The sequence below is a fragment of the Balaenoptera acutorostrata genome, chromosome 19, assembly GCF_949987535.1.
Source record: "Balaenoptera acutorostrata chromosome 19, mBalAcu1.1, whole genome shotgun sequence".
Lineage (NCBI taxonomy): Eukaryota > Metazoa > Chordata > Mammalia > Artiodactyla > Balaenopteridae > Balaenoptera > Balaenoptera acutorostrata.
In genome coordinates, this window is record NC_080082.1 from 13,576,317 (window position 1) to 13,596,845 (window position 20,529).

Here is a 20,529-nt window from a genome sequence, read left to right on the forward strand (position 1 = left end):
ACACACACACACACACATATATATATTTATTTATTTTTTTTAAATTCTCCCAGTCACAGAACCCTTACATGAGAGAGCTGGGATTCTAGCCAGGCAAGGCTAACTCTAAAAGTCACACCAGAGTGGGGCGATCCCTCGAGTGAACTCATTTGCTCATAAGCTGCTCTGCACGGCCCTTTTAATGGACCTCCTATCAACTTCCTCCCTGGTTCTTGTCATCATTCCAGAAACTGTGTTTGGTTCCACAAACCTGCTTGCTTTTTGTCTCTGATTTTATACCTGGAACACATTTCCCTAGCACCCTCTCTGAGTATTCTTCAAGGTTAAATTCCTGTTAGTGGTGTTGCCACATAGTCTGTGGGACAAATTTTTAACCAAACGGTGTTTGAGAGGGCTGATTCCCAACACCCTAGCCAACACCTGGACATTTAAAATTACCAACCTGAAAAGCGAAGGAAAAAATCTGTTTCAAATTCATCTTGCTCACTATCCGTAATGGTTTTGTGTATTGATATATTCAATCTGTATGAGCATCTTCTATGCCACCGTGCTGGGAGAGAATGTGGCATCTCTCCCAGCACGGTGGCAATAGAGAGCAAAATGTGGTTTTGCCCTTTGGTTGGAGAGCCGGTTGACAGGAGCTTAGGCACTTTAAGATACTACCTTAGTCTGCGGTTCTGGACGTTGGATAAAAAACCGAGAGCAATGAAGGAGTGGGGGCCTGAAGGCGACAAAACTCCACACCAAAGCAGGTGAGGGGCAGCCGGTCCGGCGGCAGACTCTGACGTCACTGCGGCGCGCCGCTTCCGGTCCCCAGCGCCTGAGCGAAAGAATTCCCCGCTCTTTGGGGCGGGAGTCTACCCTGATCGCTGATCGCGCCGCGCCAGCCGGCTAGTTTGCCGGCACCTGCGTCCCAGCCGTGCCCGCGACCATGGCCACCGACTCGTGGGCGCTGGCGGTGGACGAGCAGGAAGCGGCAGCCGAGTCGGTGAGTTGGCTTCAGCCGTAAAAGGGTCAGGGGGCCGTTTTGGCCGTGATCAGATGCCTGGGAAAAGACACTCCCTAGGCTGGTCTGGGCCGGGATGGATGGAGCCTGGACCCTGAGCTGGCTTTCTTTACCCACCCGCCAGCCCCCGACAGGTTACGTAAGCGCAGGTGCGCAGGTTACGTAAGCGCAGGCGCCCGCCTGTCTTCCTGGAGTCAGGACCTTGAATTGTAATAATCACCTATGTAGGTGTCATTTTCCACCTCCCGATTCTGAGCTGCCTGGGCTCAGGAACCATGGCTTATTCATTCATATTTCTGTGCTTCCTCAGCTTGCTCAGTGATGATGAATGATTGACTCTGTAGGCTTGGCAGTCAGTAAATCCTCTCCTGATCCGTTTAACTTTGTTCTGGGCCTGACACAAAGTAAGCAAGATATGGGTTAAACGTTACTATGTAGAATTCATTTTTCCCGCCTAAACACTCGAGTTATGATAGTGCTTTGAACCCGCTTTGTTGGTACTTATTTCTGTTAATTTCTCGAGAACAAGGACTTAGTCTTATTTTTTATAACTGATAAAAATGTTTCATATGCACATAGATAGAGTCAAATAGTTTTAGAAAGTGGTTCCCGCCAGTTTCTTCCTCCCCAAAGAAAATTGTTATTTCTCTTGACATTGATTTACGATACTGACCTCCTTGTTCCCTGAATAACATGCTTGCTTTGCTACTTCTTCAATTTTCCGTTTTAGGTGTTTATTGATTTTGACACTTTCCTACATCCTCCTTTCCCCACCACAAAAGCACAGCTTCCCATTCCCCACCTTTCCATTATATTGTGATTTTAGTTAGATCAGTATTCTGTGCTTATATTATTAGTAACTCAGGAATACCTTTATTTCCTATACAACTTTTCCCTTGGAATTTTTAACTGCCTTTTTTTTTTCTTTGTGTTTATCACCAATTCAACCCCAGGCTCTTTGCTAATTGTCTAAGTTTATCTCAGGATGTTCCCACGCATCAGGTGTTCTGTCAATTCCATTTCTCCCAGGTCTTTTAGCCTGCTTCAAACTGTACTAGTTGCCCCAATTCATTTTGGGGGCTGGAGGGGAACAGGGCAAATTTCCCTTTGCCCTCATTCTGGGGACTTCCCCTTCTTCTCTTGTATTGGATCCCTTCCTTTCTGTATCCCCTCTCTTCATCTTTCTCGATTTGGTGGAGCCATTTATCAGCTTTCTGAAGGTGTACGGGAAGTAAAATTGTTAAGATACTGCCTTTCCGAAATTAGCTTATTTTGCCCTATCATTTGAACAATAGTATTGCTGGGTGTAGAATTGTTAGTTGGAAATTATTTTCCTGCCAAATTTTAAAGACATTGTTCTATTGCCTTCTAGATTTCTGTATTTGTTGTTGAGATGTCTGAGACCATTCTGATTCCTGATGTGACCTCTTTTTCCCTTTCTAAGCTTGAAGAATCTTCTATTTGTCTCCAGTATTCAGAAAATTCATGATGATGTGTCTTGATATGGGTCTATTTTCATTCATTTTACTAGGCACTGGGTGGGAACTTCAATCTGGAAAACTCTTGTCCTTGTGTTATGGGAAATTTTCTTGAAAAATTTCATTGTTGATTTCTTCCCCTTGGTTTTTCTTCATTTCCTCTTTCCAGACTCTTTTTTTTTTTTTTTTTTTAATTTTTATTTATTTATTTATGGCTGTGTTGGGTCTTCGTTTCTGTGCGAAGGCTTTCTCTAGTTGTGGCAAGCGGGGGCCACTCTTCATCGCGGTGCGCGGGCCTCTCATTATCGCGGCCTCTCTTGTTGCGGAGCACAGGCTCCAGACGCGCAGGCTCAGTAGTTGTGGCTCACGGGCCTAGTTGCTCCGCGGCATGTGGGGTCTTCCCAGACCAGGGCTCGAACCCGTGTCCCCTGCATTAGCAGGCAGATTCTCAACCACTGCACCACCAGGGAAGCCCCTCTTTCCAGACTCTTATCAGTTGAATGTTGGATCTCTTGGACTGCCTTTTAATTTTTTTAAGTCAAGTTTATTGTGATATAGTTTATATAAAGTAAAATTCGCCCTTGTTAGTGCTACAGTTCTGTGAATTTTGACAGAGGCGTACAGTTGTATAGCTACCATCACAATCAATATATAGAACGTTTCTACGACTCCAAAAAGTTCCCTCAAACTTTTTGCATTCACTTCCTTCTTTCCACCCATCTCTGGCATCTGCTGATTTGCTTTGTGTCATTTTAGTTCCACCTTTTCCAAAATGTGGTATAAATGGAATTATATAATATGTAGCCTTTTGAAAAATCTGGCTTTCACTTAACATAATGCGTTTGGGATTCAACCATGTTGTTGCATGGATCAGTAGTTTGTTCTTTTTTATTGCTGGGTAGTCTTCCATGCATGGGTGTACCACAGTTTGCTTAGTCTTCTGTTGATGAACATTTGTGTATTTTCTAGTTTTTGGCATTTATCAATAAAGCTATTATATACATTAGGATACAGATTTTTGTATGGACTTATGTTTGCGTTTTTCTTGGGTAAATACCTAATATGAGATTTGCTGGGTTATATGTTAAGTGTATGTTTAACTTTATAAGTTACAAACCAAACTGTTTTCCAAAGTGGCTGTACCATTTTGTAATACCACCAGCAATGTATAAGAGCTCTAGTTGCTCCACATCCTCACCAGCACAGCATGGCCAGTTTTTTCCCTCCATTCTAATAGGTGTATAGTGGTATGTCACTGAGGTTTTAATTTACATTTCCCTAATGCCTAATGATGCTGAGAGTCTTTTCATGTGCTTATTTGCCACCTGTATAACTTATTTGAAGTGGCTTTTCAAATCTTTTGCCCACTTAAAAAATTTGATTGTTTTCTTATTATTGAGTTGGGAGAATTCTTTATGTATTCTGGATACAAGTCCTTTATCAAATATGTCGTTTGCATAAATATTCTCCCTGACTGGAACTTGCCTTTTAATTTTCTTAACAGTACTTTTTTGAAGAGGAGACATTTTCAATTTTGGCTAATTCTAATTTGTCAATTTTTTCATGATTAGTTCTTTTTGTGTTCTAAGAAATATACCTTACCCAAGGCCTCAAAGCTTTTCACCTGTATTTTCATCTAGAAGATTTATGGCTTTAAATGTCACATTTATGTCTGTGATCCATTTTGAGTTAATTTTTTTATGTAATAGGAAGATTACATCAACATCACCACAGTCAATTTTATTTATTTATTTATTTATATTTATGACTATGTTGGGTCTTTGTTTCTGTGCGAGGGCTTTCTCTAGTTGTGGCAAGTGGGGGCCACTCTTCATCGCAGTGCGCAGGCCTCTCACTATCGCGGCCTCTCTTGTTGCGGAGCACAGGCTCCAGACGCGCAGGCTCAGTACTTGTGGCTCACGGGCCTAGCTGCTCCGCGGTATGTGGGATCCTCCCGGACCAGGGCTCGAACCCGTGTCCTCTGCACTGGCAGGCAGATTCTCAACCACTGCGCCACCAGGGAAGCCCACCACAGTCAATTTTAAAACATTTTCATCACCTCAGAAAGAAACCTGTACCCATCAGCAGTCACTCCTATTTCTCCTCAACCTCCCAGCCTAGCCCCTTGTAACCACTAATCTATTTTCTGTCCCCTTAGATATGCCTATTCAGGACATTCCCTATAAATGGAATCATACAATATATGCTCTTTTGTGGCTGGCTTCTTTCACTTAGCATGTTTTCATTGTTCATCCATGTGGTGACATGTATCAGTACTTCATTCACTTTTATTGCCAAATGATATATCCATTGTATAGATACCACATTTTATTTATCTATTCACTGATGTCCATTGATGGGCATTTGAATTGTTTCTACTTTTTGACTATTATGAATAATGTTGCTGTGATTATTCATACGTACTTGATCATGTACAAGTTTGTTTTTTTTTTTAATTAATTAATTTATTTATTTTTGGCTGCGTTGGGTCTTCGTTGCTGCACGCGGGCTTCCTCTAGTTGTGGCCAGTGCTGGCTACTCTTCATTGCGGTGCGCAGGCTTCTCTTGTTGCGGAGCACGGACTCCAGGCATGTGGGCTTCAGTAGCTGTGGCGCATGGGCTCAGTAGTTGTGGCTCACGGGCTTTAGAGCGCAGGCTCAGTAGTTGTGGCGTGTGGGCTTAGTTGCTCCACAGCATGTGGGATCTTCCCGGACCAGGGCTCGAACCCATGTCCCCTGCGTTGGCAGGTGGATTCTTTTTTTTTTTTTTTTTTAATTTTATTTATTTATGTATGTTTTTATTTTTGGCTGCACTGGGTCTTCGTTGCTGCATGCGGGCTTTCTCTAGTTGTGGCGAGCGGGGGCTACTCTTCGTTGGGGTGCGCGGGCTTCTCATTGCGGTGGCCTCTCTTGCTGCGGAGCACGGGCTCTAGGCGCGCGGGCTTCAGTAGTTGTGGCTCGCGGGCTCTAGAGCGCAGGCTCAGTAGCTGAGGCGCACGGGCTTAGTTGCTCTGCGGCATGTGGGATCTTCCCAGACCAGGGCTCGAACCCGTGTCCCCTGCATTGGCAGGCGGATTCGGCAGGTGGATTCTTAACCACTGTGCCACTTAGGGAAGTCGTACAAGTTTTTGTGTGGACATTTTCAGTTCTCTTGGGTATCTGTCTAAAAGTGGTATCGCTGGATTATATAGTAACTCTGTGTTTAACTTTTGAGGAACTGCCATACTCTTTTCCAAAGTGACTGCATCATTGTATCATCTTTAAGTTTATTATTATTTTTTTGAGATTAGTATCATCTATGAGAAGCACTATTGTGTAGAAGTTAAGACCTAAGACTTTGTAGCCAGACAGACTTGGATTTGTATTCTGGGCCCATCACTTATAACCTTGGGCAAATTGCTTAACTTCTCTGTTCCTCAATTTCCATATCTGATAAATGGGGTAATCATAGTACCTACCTCACTGATTTATGGACATGCCTGAAATAAGTGCTATATAAGTGATTGTTATTATTATAGTTATTGTTATCTATAATTCATTTTCTTTGCAGGAATCTTTTGAATTACTTATCCATATTGTACAGATTAGTTGAACCTGGATAAGTTTTGTGAATTTACTTAATCATGCACAGGTAAATTATAATAGATCCCAATATTCTAAAACTGAACAAATGAGTAAAGACAGCTCTTTCCTTCTGCCTTGTGGAACTCCCACTGAGGATCTCCACAGGAATTGTGTGATGTAGGTGACTCTGACATGTGCAGTGCAAGGTTACTGTGTTTTAAATATTCATCAAGCTCCATTTCTTATTCATTTTAGAAAAGAAAATATTAGATCCTATTTATGTTTATTTCCTCATTCCCCTGTGGTTCCTCTTTGTTCCCCTTGTTCCTTAGGAAATTTCAATTTAGAGAAGGGCAAAGGGAGTAGGAAACTCTGATGAGTAAGACTCTTAAGTCTCCTACTTCACCATTGTGCCTAAGGCATTCCTTATTCAGTATAACTGAATAACCATTAAATCTTCCTTCTTCTGTCTCAAGAATCCTTTCTCAAGTAGCTTTTGAATAAAATGCAGTGTGTAACTGTATAGATTCCAATTATTTTAACACATCTTAAAAGCTAAAGTATTAACTAAAGGCATTGAAAAAATGTAGATATTATAAGGTGGGTGTTTTGGCTTTTTTGCCTTTTGGTTAATTTTTTGGATTGCAAAATAGTTTTGAATGAAGTTGCAAGAGAAATTGGTTTCTCCTTTTTGGTCCAAGTAAGCGGAGCAAAGGAAGGAATCGGAACTAACTGGACTTTCAACGTAAGTTTCAGCGTTCAGTTCACTGACACTGCAGTAGGTGATGTGAACTTCACTGTCCTGGTGCTTTTGCTCTTTAGGCTTTGAGATCCTTACAGCCAAGTGAGAGCTGAGTAAGTTTTCAGAATCTTCTGGAACCTCTCCAGAATTCTGATACATTGTAATCAAAACAACATTTCTTGGTTTCATTTACATTGTTGCTATCAACTTTTTCTGTACATTGCATTTTAATTTTAACTGTTTATTTACTCTGTTAGCTTCATTTTTAACAATATACCAACAAAAGAATAGGTTGTCCTTTTATCACGGATTATTACAGTAAAGGATATTTCTAACTCACTTATACCTCAACCCTGTCATTTATTTTAGGTAGCAGTTATCACCCTAGGAGTGAGTACTATTAACCCTGCTCTTGTAAATATTGCCAGTAAGTCAGTCTGTCTGCCTCTGTTTTTAACAGCCTTGAATATTAGGCTTAAACCATGTTCATTGGTAGGTTGTGGAAGAGGAGTGCTTTAGTGAAGACTAGAATATATTGAACGCCTATTATATATCATACACGGTGCAGGTTGCCTCATTCATTATCTGTTAGTGTGCTCTCTGTCCTTCAGAATTAATGAAGGATTTTTACTGCTTCATAGTGATTTCCTTTTTTTTTTTTTTCCAATTCCCTGTCTTGCCAATCTCTCCAGTGTGTTCCCCCGCCCCCCGCTTCCTCCTCCACCCACCCCAACAGCGAAGTAGACAGACACCAGAAACTCCCTTTTCAGTTTCCATCAATAGAAGTGAGGTTCCTCCATTCCCAGCTAACCACCCATTAAAACAGTTTTTTCATTCCTCCCTCCACTTTCCCCCTTCTTGGACTTAGAGGAAAAGCAGAAATGAACCTCAAGACATAGAAAACCTGTGCAAGTGGTGCTTTAAGCAATAGCCGTTTGATTGTGGCGATTTTCATTCTTTTTCCCTTCTCTACATGATGTCTTAAGCCCCACTTAATATTTTATGATTAGAGCACCTGCTTTGGCTAGATCCAAAGGTCAACTAAAAATAAAAATATCCCGTCTTTAAGTTCTGTTCTTTTCTTTCTTTCTTTTTTTTTTTTTTTTTTTTTTGGCTTTATTGCGGTATAATTGACAGATTTTCATACTAATAGGGGAGATAAGTCCTTCCAGGATATCCCTAACTTACAGTGTTTGATCAAAGTCCTAATAAATCTTTCTTTGAAATGTCTTTCCTTTATCCCTTCCTTTCTATTCCCACTTCATCCCGCTGGGTATTTTGATTACATAGTGTGCCATGATGCTCTAGGCTGTTCCCCATTTAAGATACCAGACATCTAGCACAAGGCAACCCGAACGGGAGGATGCATACTGGCGTGCTGTGGCCCTGTCGCTCCAACATAGCCTGCAGCGTGACTGGTTCCCACCCACAGATGCTTTTCATCGCAGTCTTCCCGCCTCAGTGCTCTCTGAAGAATGACTGCATTCTCCAGTATCTCTCTAAATTTCCTCTTGTTTGAAAAATGAGAGTAACAACTCAAATGGCATTCTGTTGAGAGATTGAGAGAATCTGTGTAATCCGGGCATTAAGCAAACTCACAAATTATAATTCTTTCTAAGGAATGTAATTAGGAAGTGTCAATTTTGAGCTGTTGTGTAACCAATTTTTTTCAACTGGTTTTGTGGGATATTTTGTTTATTCTCACTCTAACATTTAGTAAACAAAAGGAGCCCAGCAGAACAACCTAATGAATATGTCCTCACGAATAGGTCATGAGAGTGGTTCATTTCTTCCCAGCTTCACTGGGGGAGGAGGCACTATTGATGCAAAATCTTGTGATTTTCCTGACACTTTCCCCGCCATGTTCTCCATTTAGTTGAGCAACTTGCATCTTAAGGAAGAGAAAATCAAACCAGATGCCAATGGTGAGTAACTAAATGCTAGTTTGAAAACAAAAATAATTTCCTTTAGTATTAATGTTTTAACATAACAACTGTCTGGAAAATAAATTATATGTGTACCAGACAGGGGGCTGGCAGATATTGGCAGTCATTTGATTTGGGAATCAACAAACGGGATGATTTGGTATTCTGCTTCATATAAGCATGAGGATGCCTAATGGGCTTATAAATTATAAAGTGTATTACTAACCATGAAAATATACTGCCAATGATTATTTGTTTTTTAAAATATTCCTCAATTTGAAATGAGATAGACAACGTATGAACAACCTGAGGGTTAACCTATTGTAATTATTCTGAAATCGTATCTACCAAAAACCTAATATGTCCATTGAATTTTTGTTGATGTATTTAATATTATAGGGGAGAAATTGTAACACTTACCTCACTCTGAATTATTTTTCTGTATGTTTTTACAGAACTACAACATTGAATATATGTTTCTATTAATCAACAATTTATATACAAAGAGTCTTAATGGCACTATGGTGTTTGTATATTGACGAAATATGATTTGCATAGATATAGATATTCCTCTGTTGAGTATCAAGGTGGTTTTGGTCATTGCTGTAACCATCTTTCTGTAACATGAGAGAAATATTGATGCTGTGAGGGATTAATATTAGTTTTTGAGGTAAAGTGAGAGGACTTGGAAAGAACTGAAATATAAGCGACAGCTTTCATACCTTTGTTTATATAGGAACAATAAAATGTTTTTATCTGTGGCTTGGTTTCCTCATTTATTTTTTTGCTCCCCAGGCCTTTACATTTCTAGTGTCTCATAGAATTTGAATTGTCTCAGCTGTTGGGTATGGGATGTGATTTTGAATGACGGTCGCTTTGTGTCTGATAAAGGTGCTGTGGTCAAGACCAATGCTAATGCAGAGAAGGCAGATGAAGAAGAGAAAGGTAACCTAGCCTAGAGTTATGTATACATGAAGTTCTACAGTCTAAGAGAATGGAATGTTATGAAGTTTCATTTTTACACTCTACTTGGCTGGACTTTAATGGGAGTCACAGTGCTAATAAAAGTTCAACATAGTCATTGGTAAAGGGATTCTAATTCTTTACATTTTAGAGAAATTTTACTTTGAACAACTGATAAACTTCAGTAGCAGCAGGAAATATTCCCTGAATGATTATCTTGTATTGGTCTTTATAAAAGAAATTTTAACTTGCATCACCATTTTCTAATAAAATTATATTTGTTGATATTGTGACACATTTAATGAACAGCTTATCCAACATTAAGATACAGACTTTGTTAATTTGTTTTTTTTCCATTGTTGTGATGTGGTTTTTAAGCTCATGATTTTATTATTTATTTTTGGCTGCATTGGGTCTTCGTTGCTGTGCGCAGGCTTTCTCTAGTTGCAGGAGTGGGGGCTACTCTTCATTGTGGTGCGCGGGCTTCTCATTGCGGTGGCTTCTCTTGTTGCGGAGCATGGGCTTTAGACACGCAAGCTTCAGTAGTTGTGGCATGTGGGCTCACTAGTTGTGGCGCACGGGCTTAGTTGCTCCGCGGCATGTGGGATCTTCCCTGACGAGGGATCGAACCTGTGTCCCCTGCATTGGCAGGCGGATTCTTAACCACTGCGCCACCAGGGAAGTCCCTTAAGCTCATGATTTTAAATTTATATTGAGTGTAAATTGGGGAGTAAATATTTGGGTTTGGATAGGAGGAATCAGTAACCTCAAGAAAGGATAGTTGTTAGGAATAGAGTTCTGGAGAAGAATATGAGGCCCCCACAGATGATACGAGTTATAATTTTTCACTTTAATAAAACTATTTTAATTGCATTTATAAATCAAAACTAAGCTATACCTTGAATCAGGAGTCCCAATACAAATGCATGTTATTGCTTAAAATACCAATGGCAGCTGAATTCAGATGAGATCACGCTGGATTTCATGGACTTTTTAAAATCTTCACGCTCTTTTTTTCCTGACAGAGGACAGAGCCGCCCAGTCCTTACTCAACAAGCTGATCAGAAGCAACCTTGTCGATAACACCAACCAAGTGGAAGTCCTGCAGCGGGATCCAAACTCCCCACTCTACTCGGTGAAGTCCTTCGAGGAGCTTCGGCTGTGAGTATTTACTTTCTGTCTCCCCTTTGTGTTTAGATAGAAATCCTAGGCCTGTTACAAGTGTTTTTTCATCACTACAGAACATTTTTAGTTAACACAAGTTTAATAAAAGAATTTAGCTGCTTTGAGCTAGTAAGTAAAATTTCTAGGTAATTTGTAAAAGCTTTAGCTGCACTCATACATTGTGTCCAGTTCACAATTCTAGTACTGTTAGCTAGATATTTGGCTTCTTTCTTCAACCAAAGAGACTGTGACTTTCATCTTTAACTGTTTTTCTAGGAAACCACAGCTTCTCCAGGGAGTCTACGCCATGGGCTTCAACCGTCCATCGAAGATACAAGAGAACGCATTGCCTTTAATGCTTGCTGAGCCGTACGTGTCCTGATGCAACTCTATCCCATTTTTAACCTCCCATGTTTTTTTTTAACTTTTATTATTTTAAAAAACTATACTAGTAATACATGCTCATTTTAGAAGTTATAAAACAGTGAAAAATAAGAAAAAAGAAATAATTTGTAATCTCCCTCTCCCCTACACTATTAATATTTGGAGTAGAGACTAATACATGTTTTTCTATGTAAACTTGCGTATGTATACTTTTTTCTTAAAGGAACCATACAAAATGTTTAAGTTTTTTTTGATACGATAATTACATAATAATATTTCTATGTTGGTAAATACATTTATATCATTTATATACACCATGATTTCATTATATGGATAAGTAAAATATATGTCTCAAATGTAGAAGACAAAAACCAAACAGGGTTCTAGGAGACCAGAATAGTACAATTGCTAAGGTCATTTTCTGGTGCAGTGCTTCTTACTCTTTCGTAGGCGTTTGAATCTCATAGGAATTTATTAAAATGCAGATTCTGATTTCAGGAAGTCTGAGGTGGGGCCTGAGGTTCACCATTTCTAACAAGCTTCCTGGTGTTGCTGGTGCTGCTGGTGTCAGACCACATTTTGAGGAACAAGGTTCTAGAGCATGAGGAACTTTTTATATAAACTGATCCCTACATCACATATGATTATCTAAATTTGTACTGCATATAATCCTAAATCCCCCTTTCCCTATTTGTCTGAAAATAGATACTTTAGGTCTGTATTTTCTCAAAGTTTTTTTTTTGTTCTGTGTCATAATAATGGTATTTTTCAAGATGGATAATGTCTTTTGAGCATACTTAAAAATGAATAAATTGAATGTTTATTAGATTGTTTCACATTTGCCACTTGTGTTTATGGATCTTGATGCTTTCATAGATGCTCAGTGTTAGATTGTCAATGTTAGAAGAGATCTGAGAGAATTTTCTAGTACTTTTTCTTCATTAACATATTTATTGAGGGCTTGGTTTGTAACAGATACTATTCTAGGTACTTGGATACATTAGTGAACAAAGCAGACCAAAATTCTTGCTCACAAGGAGCTAACATTCTAGTTTGGAGTATAGATGATATATTTTTATTAAAAATAAATCAAATATATAGTCTGTTAAAAGGTGAAAGATTGTAAATATAATTAATGCCACTGAATTGTACACTTAAAAATGGCAAATTTTATGTTATCTATTTTACCACAATTTAAAAAAATCATTAATGTAATATACCAAAAAGCATTGACTTGTATACTTTAAATGGATGAATTGTATGGTATATGAATTATATCTCAATAAAGTTCTTTTTTAAAAAGTTGGTAAGTGCTAAGGAGAAAAATAGAGCATGATAGGGGGGATTGGGAATACCAAGGACCTGACTGCAGTTTTACTCTCAACGTTTTATTATGGAAAAGTTGAAAGGATTTTATAGTGAACACCTATATACCCACCTCCTAGATTCTTTCACTGACATTTTACTGTGACTATTTACTATGCTCTATCGTGTATCCATCTATCAGTACATCTTGTTTTTTTTTGTTTTTTTTTTATTAATTTATTTATTTATTTTTGGCTGTGTTGGGTCTTCGCTTCTGTGCAAGGGCTTTCTCCAGTTGCGGCAAGCGGGGGCCACTCTTCATCGCGGTGCGCGGGCCTCTCACTATCGCGGCCTCTCTTGTTGCGGAGCACAGGCTCCAGACGCGCAGGCTCAGTAGTTGTGGCTCACGGGCCTAGTTGCTCCGCGGCATGTGGGATCCTCCCAGACCAGGGCTCGAACCCGTGTCCCCTGCATTGGCAGGCGGATTCTCAACCACTGCGCCACCAGGGAAGCCCCCACATCTTGTTTTTTAAGGCACTTCAAAGTAGGTTGCAATTTTAAATCAAGTAGTTAGGGTAGAATCTCATTAAATAGGTGATATCTGAGCAAAGACTTGAAGGAGAGGAGAGAGTTGGCATGTTATCATCTGGGGACAGTGGTACCAGGCACTGTATAGCCGGTGCAGAAGCCCTCAGACAAGAGCATGGCTGGCATGTTTCCAGAGCAGCGCCGGGCGTTGTGGTGGACGGGAGTGAGGAAGGGGGAGGGCAGTGGTGAGGTGGTAGAACAGAGAGCTATTGGGGAGCCACATTAGGTGCGACCTTGTAGGGCATTAGGAGAACTTTAACTTTTGCTGTGAATGAAATCAGGAGTGACTGGAAGGTTTTTGAGCAGAAAAGTGACATGAGCTGACTCGCATTTTAAAAGAATCACTCACTGCTATGTCAAGAATAGATAAAAGATAAGGAAGGAGTACTTCAAATCCCACCATAAAATCTTCTATTTGTGAAGCTATCATATGTAACTTTACTACAGAATCCAAGGACTCCTTCTGTAAATTAAGTTGGAATATTCATTCTTTAATTAAGCTTTATGCTTCATTTTTATTCACTGAAAGAATGCATGAGATTTAAACTCCTAAACAGTGTGTTTTCTTGTGCAGCCCACAGAACTTAATAGCCCAGTCTCAGTCTGGTACTGGTAAAACAGCTGCCTTTGTGTTGGCCATGCTCAGCCAAGTAGAACCTGCAAACAGATACCCCCAGGTAAGGGCTTGGTGAATTTGGGTTTTCTAACTCATAGCTGGAAGGGAAATGCCATTTGATGGATTAAAAGCCGAGCTATGTATTACTTTTCACATAAACTAGAACCCCTTAAGTTGAGCACAAACAACATGGTTGATCTTCCAGTAACAACAAAAATCCTGTTCCTCTTTCGATGATTTGCCAGTCCTGGGATACTGCTGATAGGCTTGGCTTCTTTAGTTGCAAGAAAAACCTCCTTAATCTACAACTGTCATCCATTAGGAACTTCTGAGAACCTTCTGAGTAAGAGAAAAGGAAGCTTATCTCCAATTGGAATTTCAGATCCCTGCTCACATGGGGCTTTTGGTACTCCAGTGGCCAATAGCTGTTCTCAAGTGTCTTTACCCAGCCAGAGTTCTGACCCCTGAGAATTACAGCTTATGACTCTGCAGCTTAGAGTCAAATGGTGTGCACTTTATATATTCTTTGCTTCAGCCTCAGCTGGAGGAATCATTAAGTTCTAATGGCAATTCCCTGTTGCATAATAGTGAGTGTCTTGAATTCTCTCTCTGCATTCTTTCCCTACCAGTGTCTGTGCCTCTCCCCAACTTACGAGCTCGCTCTTCAAACGGGAAAAGTGATTGAGCAGATGGGCAAATTTTACCCTGAACTGAAGCTAGCTTATGCTGTTCGTGGCAATAAATGTGAGTATGCCTATGTGATCCTTGTTAATTAAGCTAATTACTTTTTATTTTGAAAAATTTCAAAACGTACGCAGTTGAAATAATACAATGAACACATGTTCCTTCCACCTAGATTCGAAAAGTTAACATTTTGCCATATTTGCTTTATCTGTATATGTGTGCATATTTTTTTTTTTTTTTGGTGAATCATTTGAAAGTAAATTGTAGACACTGTGCTCTTTATTCCTAAGTACTTTAGTGTGCATTTCATAGTAAGAACATTCTGCAGCATATCCACAATACCCTTATCACAACCAAGAAAATTACACATTTTTAATAACTAACATCTAGTCCATTTCATTTCCCCCTAATTGTCCCAGAAGTGTTTCTTTATGTCTTTTTTGTTGAACCAAGACCGAGTCAGTGTATATGCATTGCATTTGGTTGTTATATCTCTTTCTTCCAGTCTAGAATAGTCGCCTCCCATCCCCTCCACTACGTTACATTTGACTTTTTGAGTAGACCAATTACTTATAAAATAGACTGATTTTTTTTTTAAATGTCATTAGAAGAGCAAAAGTGTTCTAGAATGTTCATGGCAATTAACCCTGGGAGATATTTTTATTATTCTTTTTTCTTTATCCATTCTTTCTACTTTTGCTTGTTTTACAACAAACTAACAATATTTAAGTAATTATAAATTCGTTGGAATCTTGGTTGAGTCCCGTGGATCTTTAACACAAACCTTTGACTTGATGACTGGCAGAAGTCCACTCGGTGTACGTATCCTAATGGCAACTTAAGTCAGTTCTTTTTTTTTTTTTAAATTTGTTTGTTTATTTATTTATTTGTTTTTGGCTGTATTGGGTCTTCATTGCTGCGCACAGGCTTTCTCTAGTTGCGGCGAGCGGCGGCTACTCTTCCTTGCAGTGCGCGGGCTTCTCATTGCAGTGGCTTCTATTGTTGCGGAGCACAGGCTGTAGGCACGGGGGCTTCAGTAGTTGTGGCTCGTGGGCTCTAGAGTGCAGGCTCGGTAGTGTGGCGCATGGGCTTAGTTGCTCCGTGGCATGTGGGATCTTCCCAGACCAGGGCTCAAACCCATGTCCCCTGCATTTGCAGGAGGACTCTTAACCACTGCGCCACCAGGCGAGTCCTCTTATGTCACTTCTGAAGAGAAAAGTAAATACGACAATAAAACTTAGTGGAAAATCTAAGTCTAGATTAGATGTCTTAAGACATCTAAAATATTGCAATTTGTATTTGAGTTAGAATGGCAGAGGATTCTGAGTATTTGTTTGTGGAGGGCAGTAATTGGTTTGTTAACTGAAGTAAAAAGGAGCATTTGTTAGCTTTAAATTGACTCAACATTAATGTTAAGGCAAAATTGTCTCTGTGACTTTTTTTTTTAATTTATTTGGTTGCACAGGGTCTTAGTTACGGCTCACAGGCTCCTTAGTTGCGGCACATGGGCTCCTTAGTTGTGGCATGTGAACTCTTAGTTGCGGCATGCATGTGGGATATAGTTCCCCGACCAGGGATTGAACCTGGGTCCCCTGCATTGGGCGCGTGGAGTCTTAACCACTGCACCACCAGGGAAGTCCCTTGGCTGTGACTTCTATGGGAGCTTGTATGTATTTGGTTAAGGTTATACTGTAATTAGAGGACTAAAAATTGAATCAGTAAGTACCATCTAACCCAAAAGGAGCCAAATTCTCAATTTCAGGCCGCACAGGGCCACGAATGTGCCATGCTGTGCCAGGCCTAGTCTGGGGCGGCAACTCCAAGAGAGGCGGTTTGTTTCTTGGAAAAGACAAAACCTTCCATAATGAATCTTATTTACTGACCTGGGAAAGGGACACCTAAAGGCAACTGACTTATTTGACATAGATGCTGGGAGAACTGAGAGGCAGAGTATACTGGAGTGAGAACTTTGAAAAAGTCTACTTGTGAGGAAATGCAAACCCAGGCAAGGGAGAATGATGTTGATAGAGAAGAAATAAAGATAAGAAATCCTTGAAAGAGGACTGATGATTATAGAGAATGTAAAAGAATACCATTTTCATCTCATTGTTTATACTCTTACCAAATCTTTTCAGCATTACTGTTTTTTGTGTGAATGTCTATTAAATACTGTAGTGCTATCCTAACCTTTCCTTAAAATATTAATGCAAACATCAAAACAATTGCTTTAAAATACATCATAGCTTTAGAATTGCTCAGAGAGTAGAGCTGGCTTTGCCATGGAAATACCCATGGAACACATCTTGTCTCCACAGTGGAAAGAGGTCAGAAGATCAGTGAGCACATTGTCATTGGCACCCCTGGGACCGTTCTGGACTGGTGCTCCAAGCTCAAGTTCATTGACCCCAAGAAGATCAAGGTGTTTGTTCTGGATGAGGCTGACGTGATGATAGCTACTCAGGGCCACCAAGATCAGAGCGTCCGCATCCAGAGGTAGGAACTCTTGAGCGAGGAGGAACTTCTCGGCCTCCTGATCTGCAGCATCATCTCCTTTTACTTCACCCTCCTCTTCTTGCCCCTGCCAGGTTCTTTACTCTGCAGCTTTCAGAGGCATTTGTTTGGTGGGCCATTTCCATGTCAGCACTGACCATACCCCCAGCCTGGGTTGAGGAAGGAGACTTAGGGACTCTACCACCACCTGTCCCTGCCCCACGTCTGCTCCTCCCTCCTCGCTGCGGTGCACCTCCCTACTTTGCCACCTTCCTGGGGATGCAGGTCATCCAAGCCTGGGGAGGCTGTGCTTCTGTTCCTTCCAGTGAAACACTCGGTCGGGGTCATGTCGAACACCTGGGCCTTCCCTTGCAGGATGCTTCCCAGGAACTGCCAGATGCTGCTTTTCTCTGCCACCTTCGAAGACTCTGTCTGGAAATTTGCCCAGAAGGTGGTCCCAGACCCAAACATCATCAAACTGAAGCGCGAGGAGGAGACATTGGACACCATCAAGCAGTATTACGTCCTGTGCAGTAGCAGAGATGAGAAGTTCCAGGCCTTGTGTAACATCTACGGGGCCATCACCATTGCTCAAGCCATGATCTTCTGCCACGTGAGTAGCAGCAGCAGCAGCAGGAGGAGGCGTGCGGGGGCGGAGCTCCACGGGAGGGTGTGGCCCTGCGCCCTCCCTCTCAGCCAGCTCCACCTAGTGCTGGGGGACCAGGTTCCCTCCCTGTGGCTGGAAAGGAAATGAATCACCTCCATCTGCCCCAGGACATATTCTCGCAGGTTGTAATAAGTTGTAAGGGGAAGACTGAAGATCTAAACCTTCTGTGGTCCCACTTCTTAGAGATAACTTGGGAAAAAAAACTCCAAAAAATATCCAGGAAAATAATTTTAAAGTTTTAATAATATAGAGTATTTAGGAATGAAGACCTTTGGCTCAAACCAGTCTTTATAGATAAACACTAAGATAATTGAAGGAATTTATCCAAAAAAATCACATGGCTAAAAAATATTCAGAAACTTTAAGCCTAACCTGCTGACTGAACTCAGTAGAGCCTTCATATATATTAATGGCAACAAGCCACTTTTCTGCAGGTGTCTTCTTTTTTTTTTTACAGGTATCTTCACTTAAAACAATTCTTTTCAATTCTCCAGACGCGCAAAACAGCTAGTTGGCTGGCAGCAGAGCTGTCGAAAGAAGGCCACCAGGTGGCTCTGCTGAGTGGTGAAATGGTGGTGGAGCAGAGGGCTGCAGTGATTGAGCGCTTCCGAGAGGGCAAAGAGAAGGTTCTGGTCACCACCAACGTGTGTGCCCGTGGTGAGCAGAGATTGTGTCCTGGTCTGCAGGCTCGGGGTAGCGAGAGAGACCCTCGTCTGCGGGACACTCCGGTGGTTTGCGGGAGATCCTGTTTTCTAGGAGAGCCTGTTTGGATTCCCTCGGCAGAGGAGAACTTTCACAGAAGCCAGGAGTCCTGACTTGGTGGCTCAGAACGGCGCCTGCTCTTCTTGGGGCCCCCAGTGAGGCTTTAGCTGCTTCTCCAGATACTGGTATCCAGCAGAGGCTCTCTGGAGCCTGAAGGCTGGTTTCATAATTTGGTCAGCACCTGCCACAGTTCTGTTTTCTCCCTCTGGGTTCTGCTACCTGCCCCTTTGTCTGAATCCCAGAGCTGGCCCATCCCAGACTGTTCCTTCCACCTGAGGTTGGTGTGTGTAGGCCTGACTGTGGACGACAGGGATTTCTGTCTCCTATCCTTACTCCTGTCCAAACTCTCCTTCATGCAGGTATCGATGTGGAACAGGTGTCTGTCGTCATCAACTTTGACCTTCCCGTGGACAAGGGTGGGAACCCGGACAACGAGACCTACCTGCACCGGATCGGGCGCACCGGCCGCTTTGGCAAGAGGGGCCTGGCCGTGAACATGGTGGACAGCAAGCACAGCATGAACATCCTGAACAGGATCCAGGAGCATTTCAGTGAGTCCCTGGGAGTGTCCCCTGCCGGGCCCTTACCTTACAGGGCCGAGTCCGGGGGCGAGGGGAGGGTGAAGGGTAGGTTTTCCTGTGGCCCTGAGAGAGGCCTGTGTCCCTGTCCCATTCCCCTCCTTCCCTACAATGTGGAAGTTCTCAAAGAGCACATCTGGAGAGGGCGGGGCTCAGGGACTTGAATGACAGTCCCCCCTGGCCAGGCTGAGGGGCCTGGGGCTCTGGCTGTTGCTGTCCATGTCCCTTGCTCAGTCACTGGAAGCCTTTGGGGTTCAGTGAAGGATCTCTGTGGCCAGAGGCACAGCACGTTCCTAGGCGGCAGAGACCTGTGTTTCCTCCCTCCCTGCTGTGCTGTCCCTTCCCTGAGTGTGTGTCTCTGTAACGCCATGTTGGTCTCTCTTTGAATTCTCTTTTCTTTCCCCCAGATAAGAAAATAGAAAGACTGGACACAGATGACTTGGACGAGATTGAGAAAATAGCCAACTGAGAAGCTCCTGCAGTCACTGGTGCCGCCCTTGGTGCTCCCCCTGCACGGGACACTAGTGCTTTCACGGCACAGGCCTCAACAGTCAACACAAAGATGAAGGCACGAGGAGAGAGAAACTACCTACCTCATTTTAAATTATGTTTGGACTTGACAAAAATTGTACAAGTGATGGGGGAAGGTAGAAAAAAATTGTTTACACAACTTTTGAAGATTAGGCATGAATACACAGAAATTTACCTTTTGGAAATTCCGTCTATTTTTTTGGCCAGCGTTTTCCCACATCATTACGCTAATCTATATGTTGTGGCTGATCACTTGCTCAGGAGCCTTTGTGGCAGCCCCTGTGGCAGCCTGTTCTCTGCTTAGAATTGTTCAGGCCAGCCTCCAGCCCTTGTGAAAGTGACAGAGTAGAGGTGAAGAGGGAACACAGAGAGAGAGAGAGACGGAGTAGGTTAGGTGTGTAAGCCAGTCATCATGTTCGGAGTGTGGCATGAAGCAGCAGAGGAGACCTGCGAGCTGCTGCTCTGGATTTGGGTTGGGACAGCTCATCTGAGTGTTGTCAGTCCCCGCTGTCCTGATGGCCAGAGCAGGAAGATTTGCTAAGCATGGACCAAAATGCCAACCTGGGATCTTTGGTGTATACAAATCTGTGTTGCAGACCATGACTTGTTCTTCTCAGTGGGTGCAATCTGTGTAGAATGCACATCTGGTAACTGTGCTTGTGCTTGAGCAAGTCCTGTGGAGAAGTCATCGTGGAGAATTAGTGGTGGTCCTGGCTTGCCACAAAACCTGATCTTGTGGGCACTTGCAGCATCTTTTTTACATCCCTAACATCACCTTGACCGTTTAGTAGCCCTAAGCAAATAAAAGGTGCTCTGAGGTTTGGATCCTCAGTGAAAATTGTGGTTTCAAGTTGCTAATGGCCAGTCTCAGGGCTCCAGAAGCGATCAGCAGTAGTCAGAAATCCTTGCTTTGCCTCCAGATCACAGAAGGCAAGTTTTTTATCAGTGCTGGGGAATGATTTCAGAATTTAGGCATCTTAATTATAAAGGGATTCTGAATATCTGCGTTCACAGTGCTTGGAATACAAACAGGTGCAACTAAGAGACAAGGTGGACTACAGCCATTCATCTGTCCAAGGCAAG

The 20,529-nt window shown here is 42.0% G+C and overlaps 1 protein-coding gene across 1 annotated transcript; it reads left to right on the top strand.

Moving 5' to 3' along the window:
* Positions 1–808: 808 nt before the first annotated feature.
* Positions 809–19,631, top strand: DDX19B (DEAD-box helicase 19B). The gene is made up of 12 exons (XM_007198256.2): positions 809–988; positions 8,666–8,714; positions 9,606–9,659; positions 10,703–10,838; positions 11,118–11,210; positions 13,693–13,795; positions 14,364–14,478; positions 16,734–16,911; positions 17,284–17,521; positions 18,070–18,232; positions 18,697–18,888; positions 19,323–19,631. Exons 1-12 carry the CDS (start codon positions 932–934, stop codon positions 19,382–19,384), a joined length of 1,440 nt encoding a protein of 479 aa, XP_007198318.1. The 5' UTR covers positions 809–931; the 3' UTR covers positions 19,385–19,631.
* The last annotated feature ends 898 nt before the right edge of the window (positions 19,632–20,529 follow it).

Coding starts and splice junctions, on each gene's coding strand:
- DDX19B (XM_007198256.2), top strand. CDS start 932: ATGGCCACCGACTCGTGGGCGCTGGCGGTGGACGAGCAGGAAGCGGCA. Junction 8,715..9,605: donor AATCAAACCAGATGCCAATG/GTGAGTAACTAA, acceptor TGTCTGATAAAG/GTGCTGTGGTCAAGACCAAT. Junction 11,211..13,692: donor CCTTTAATGCTTGCTGAGCC/GTACGTGTCCTG, acceptor TTTCTTGTGCAG/CCCACAGAACTTAATAGCCC.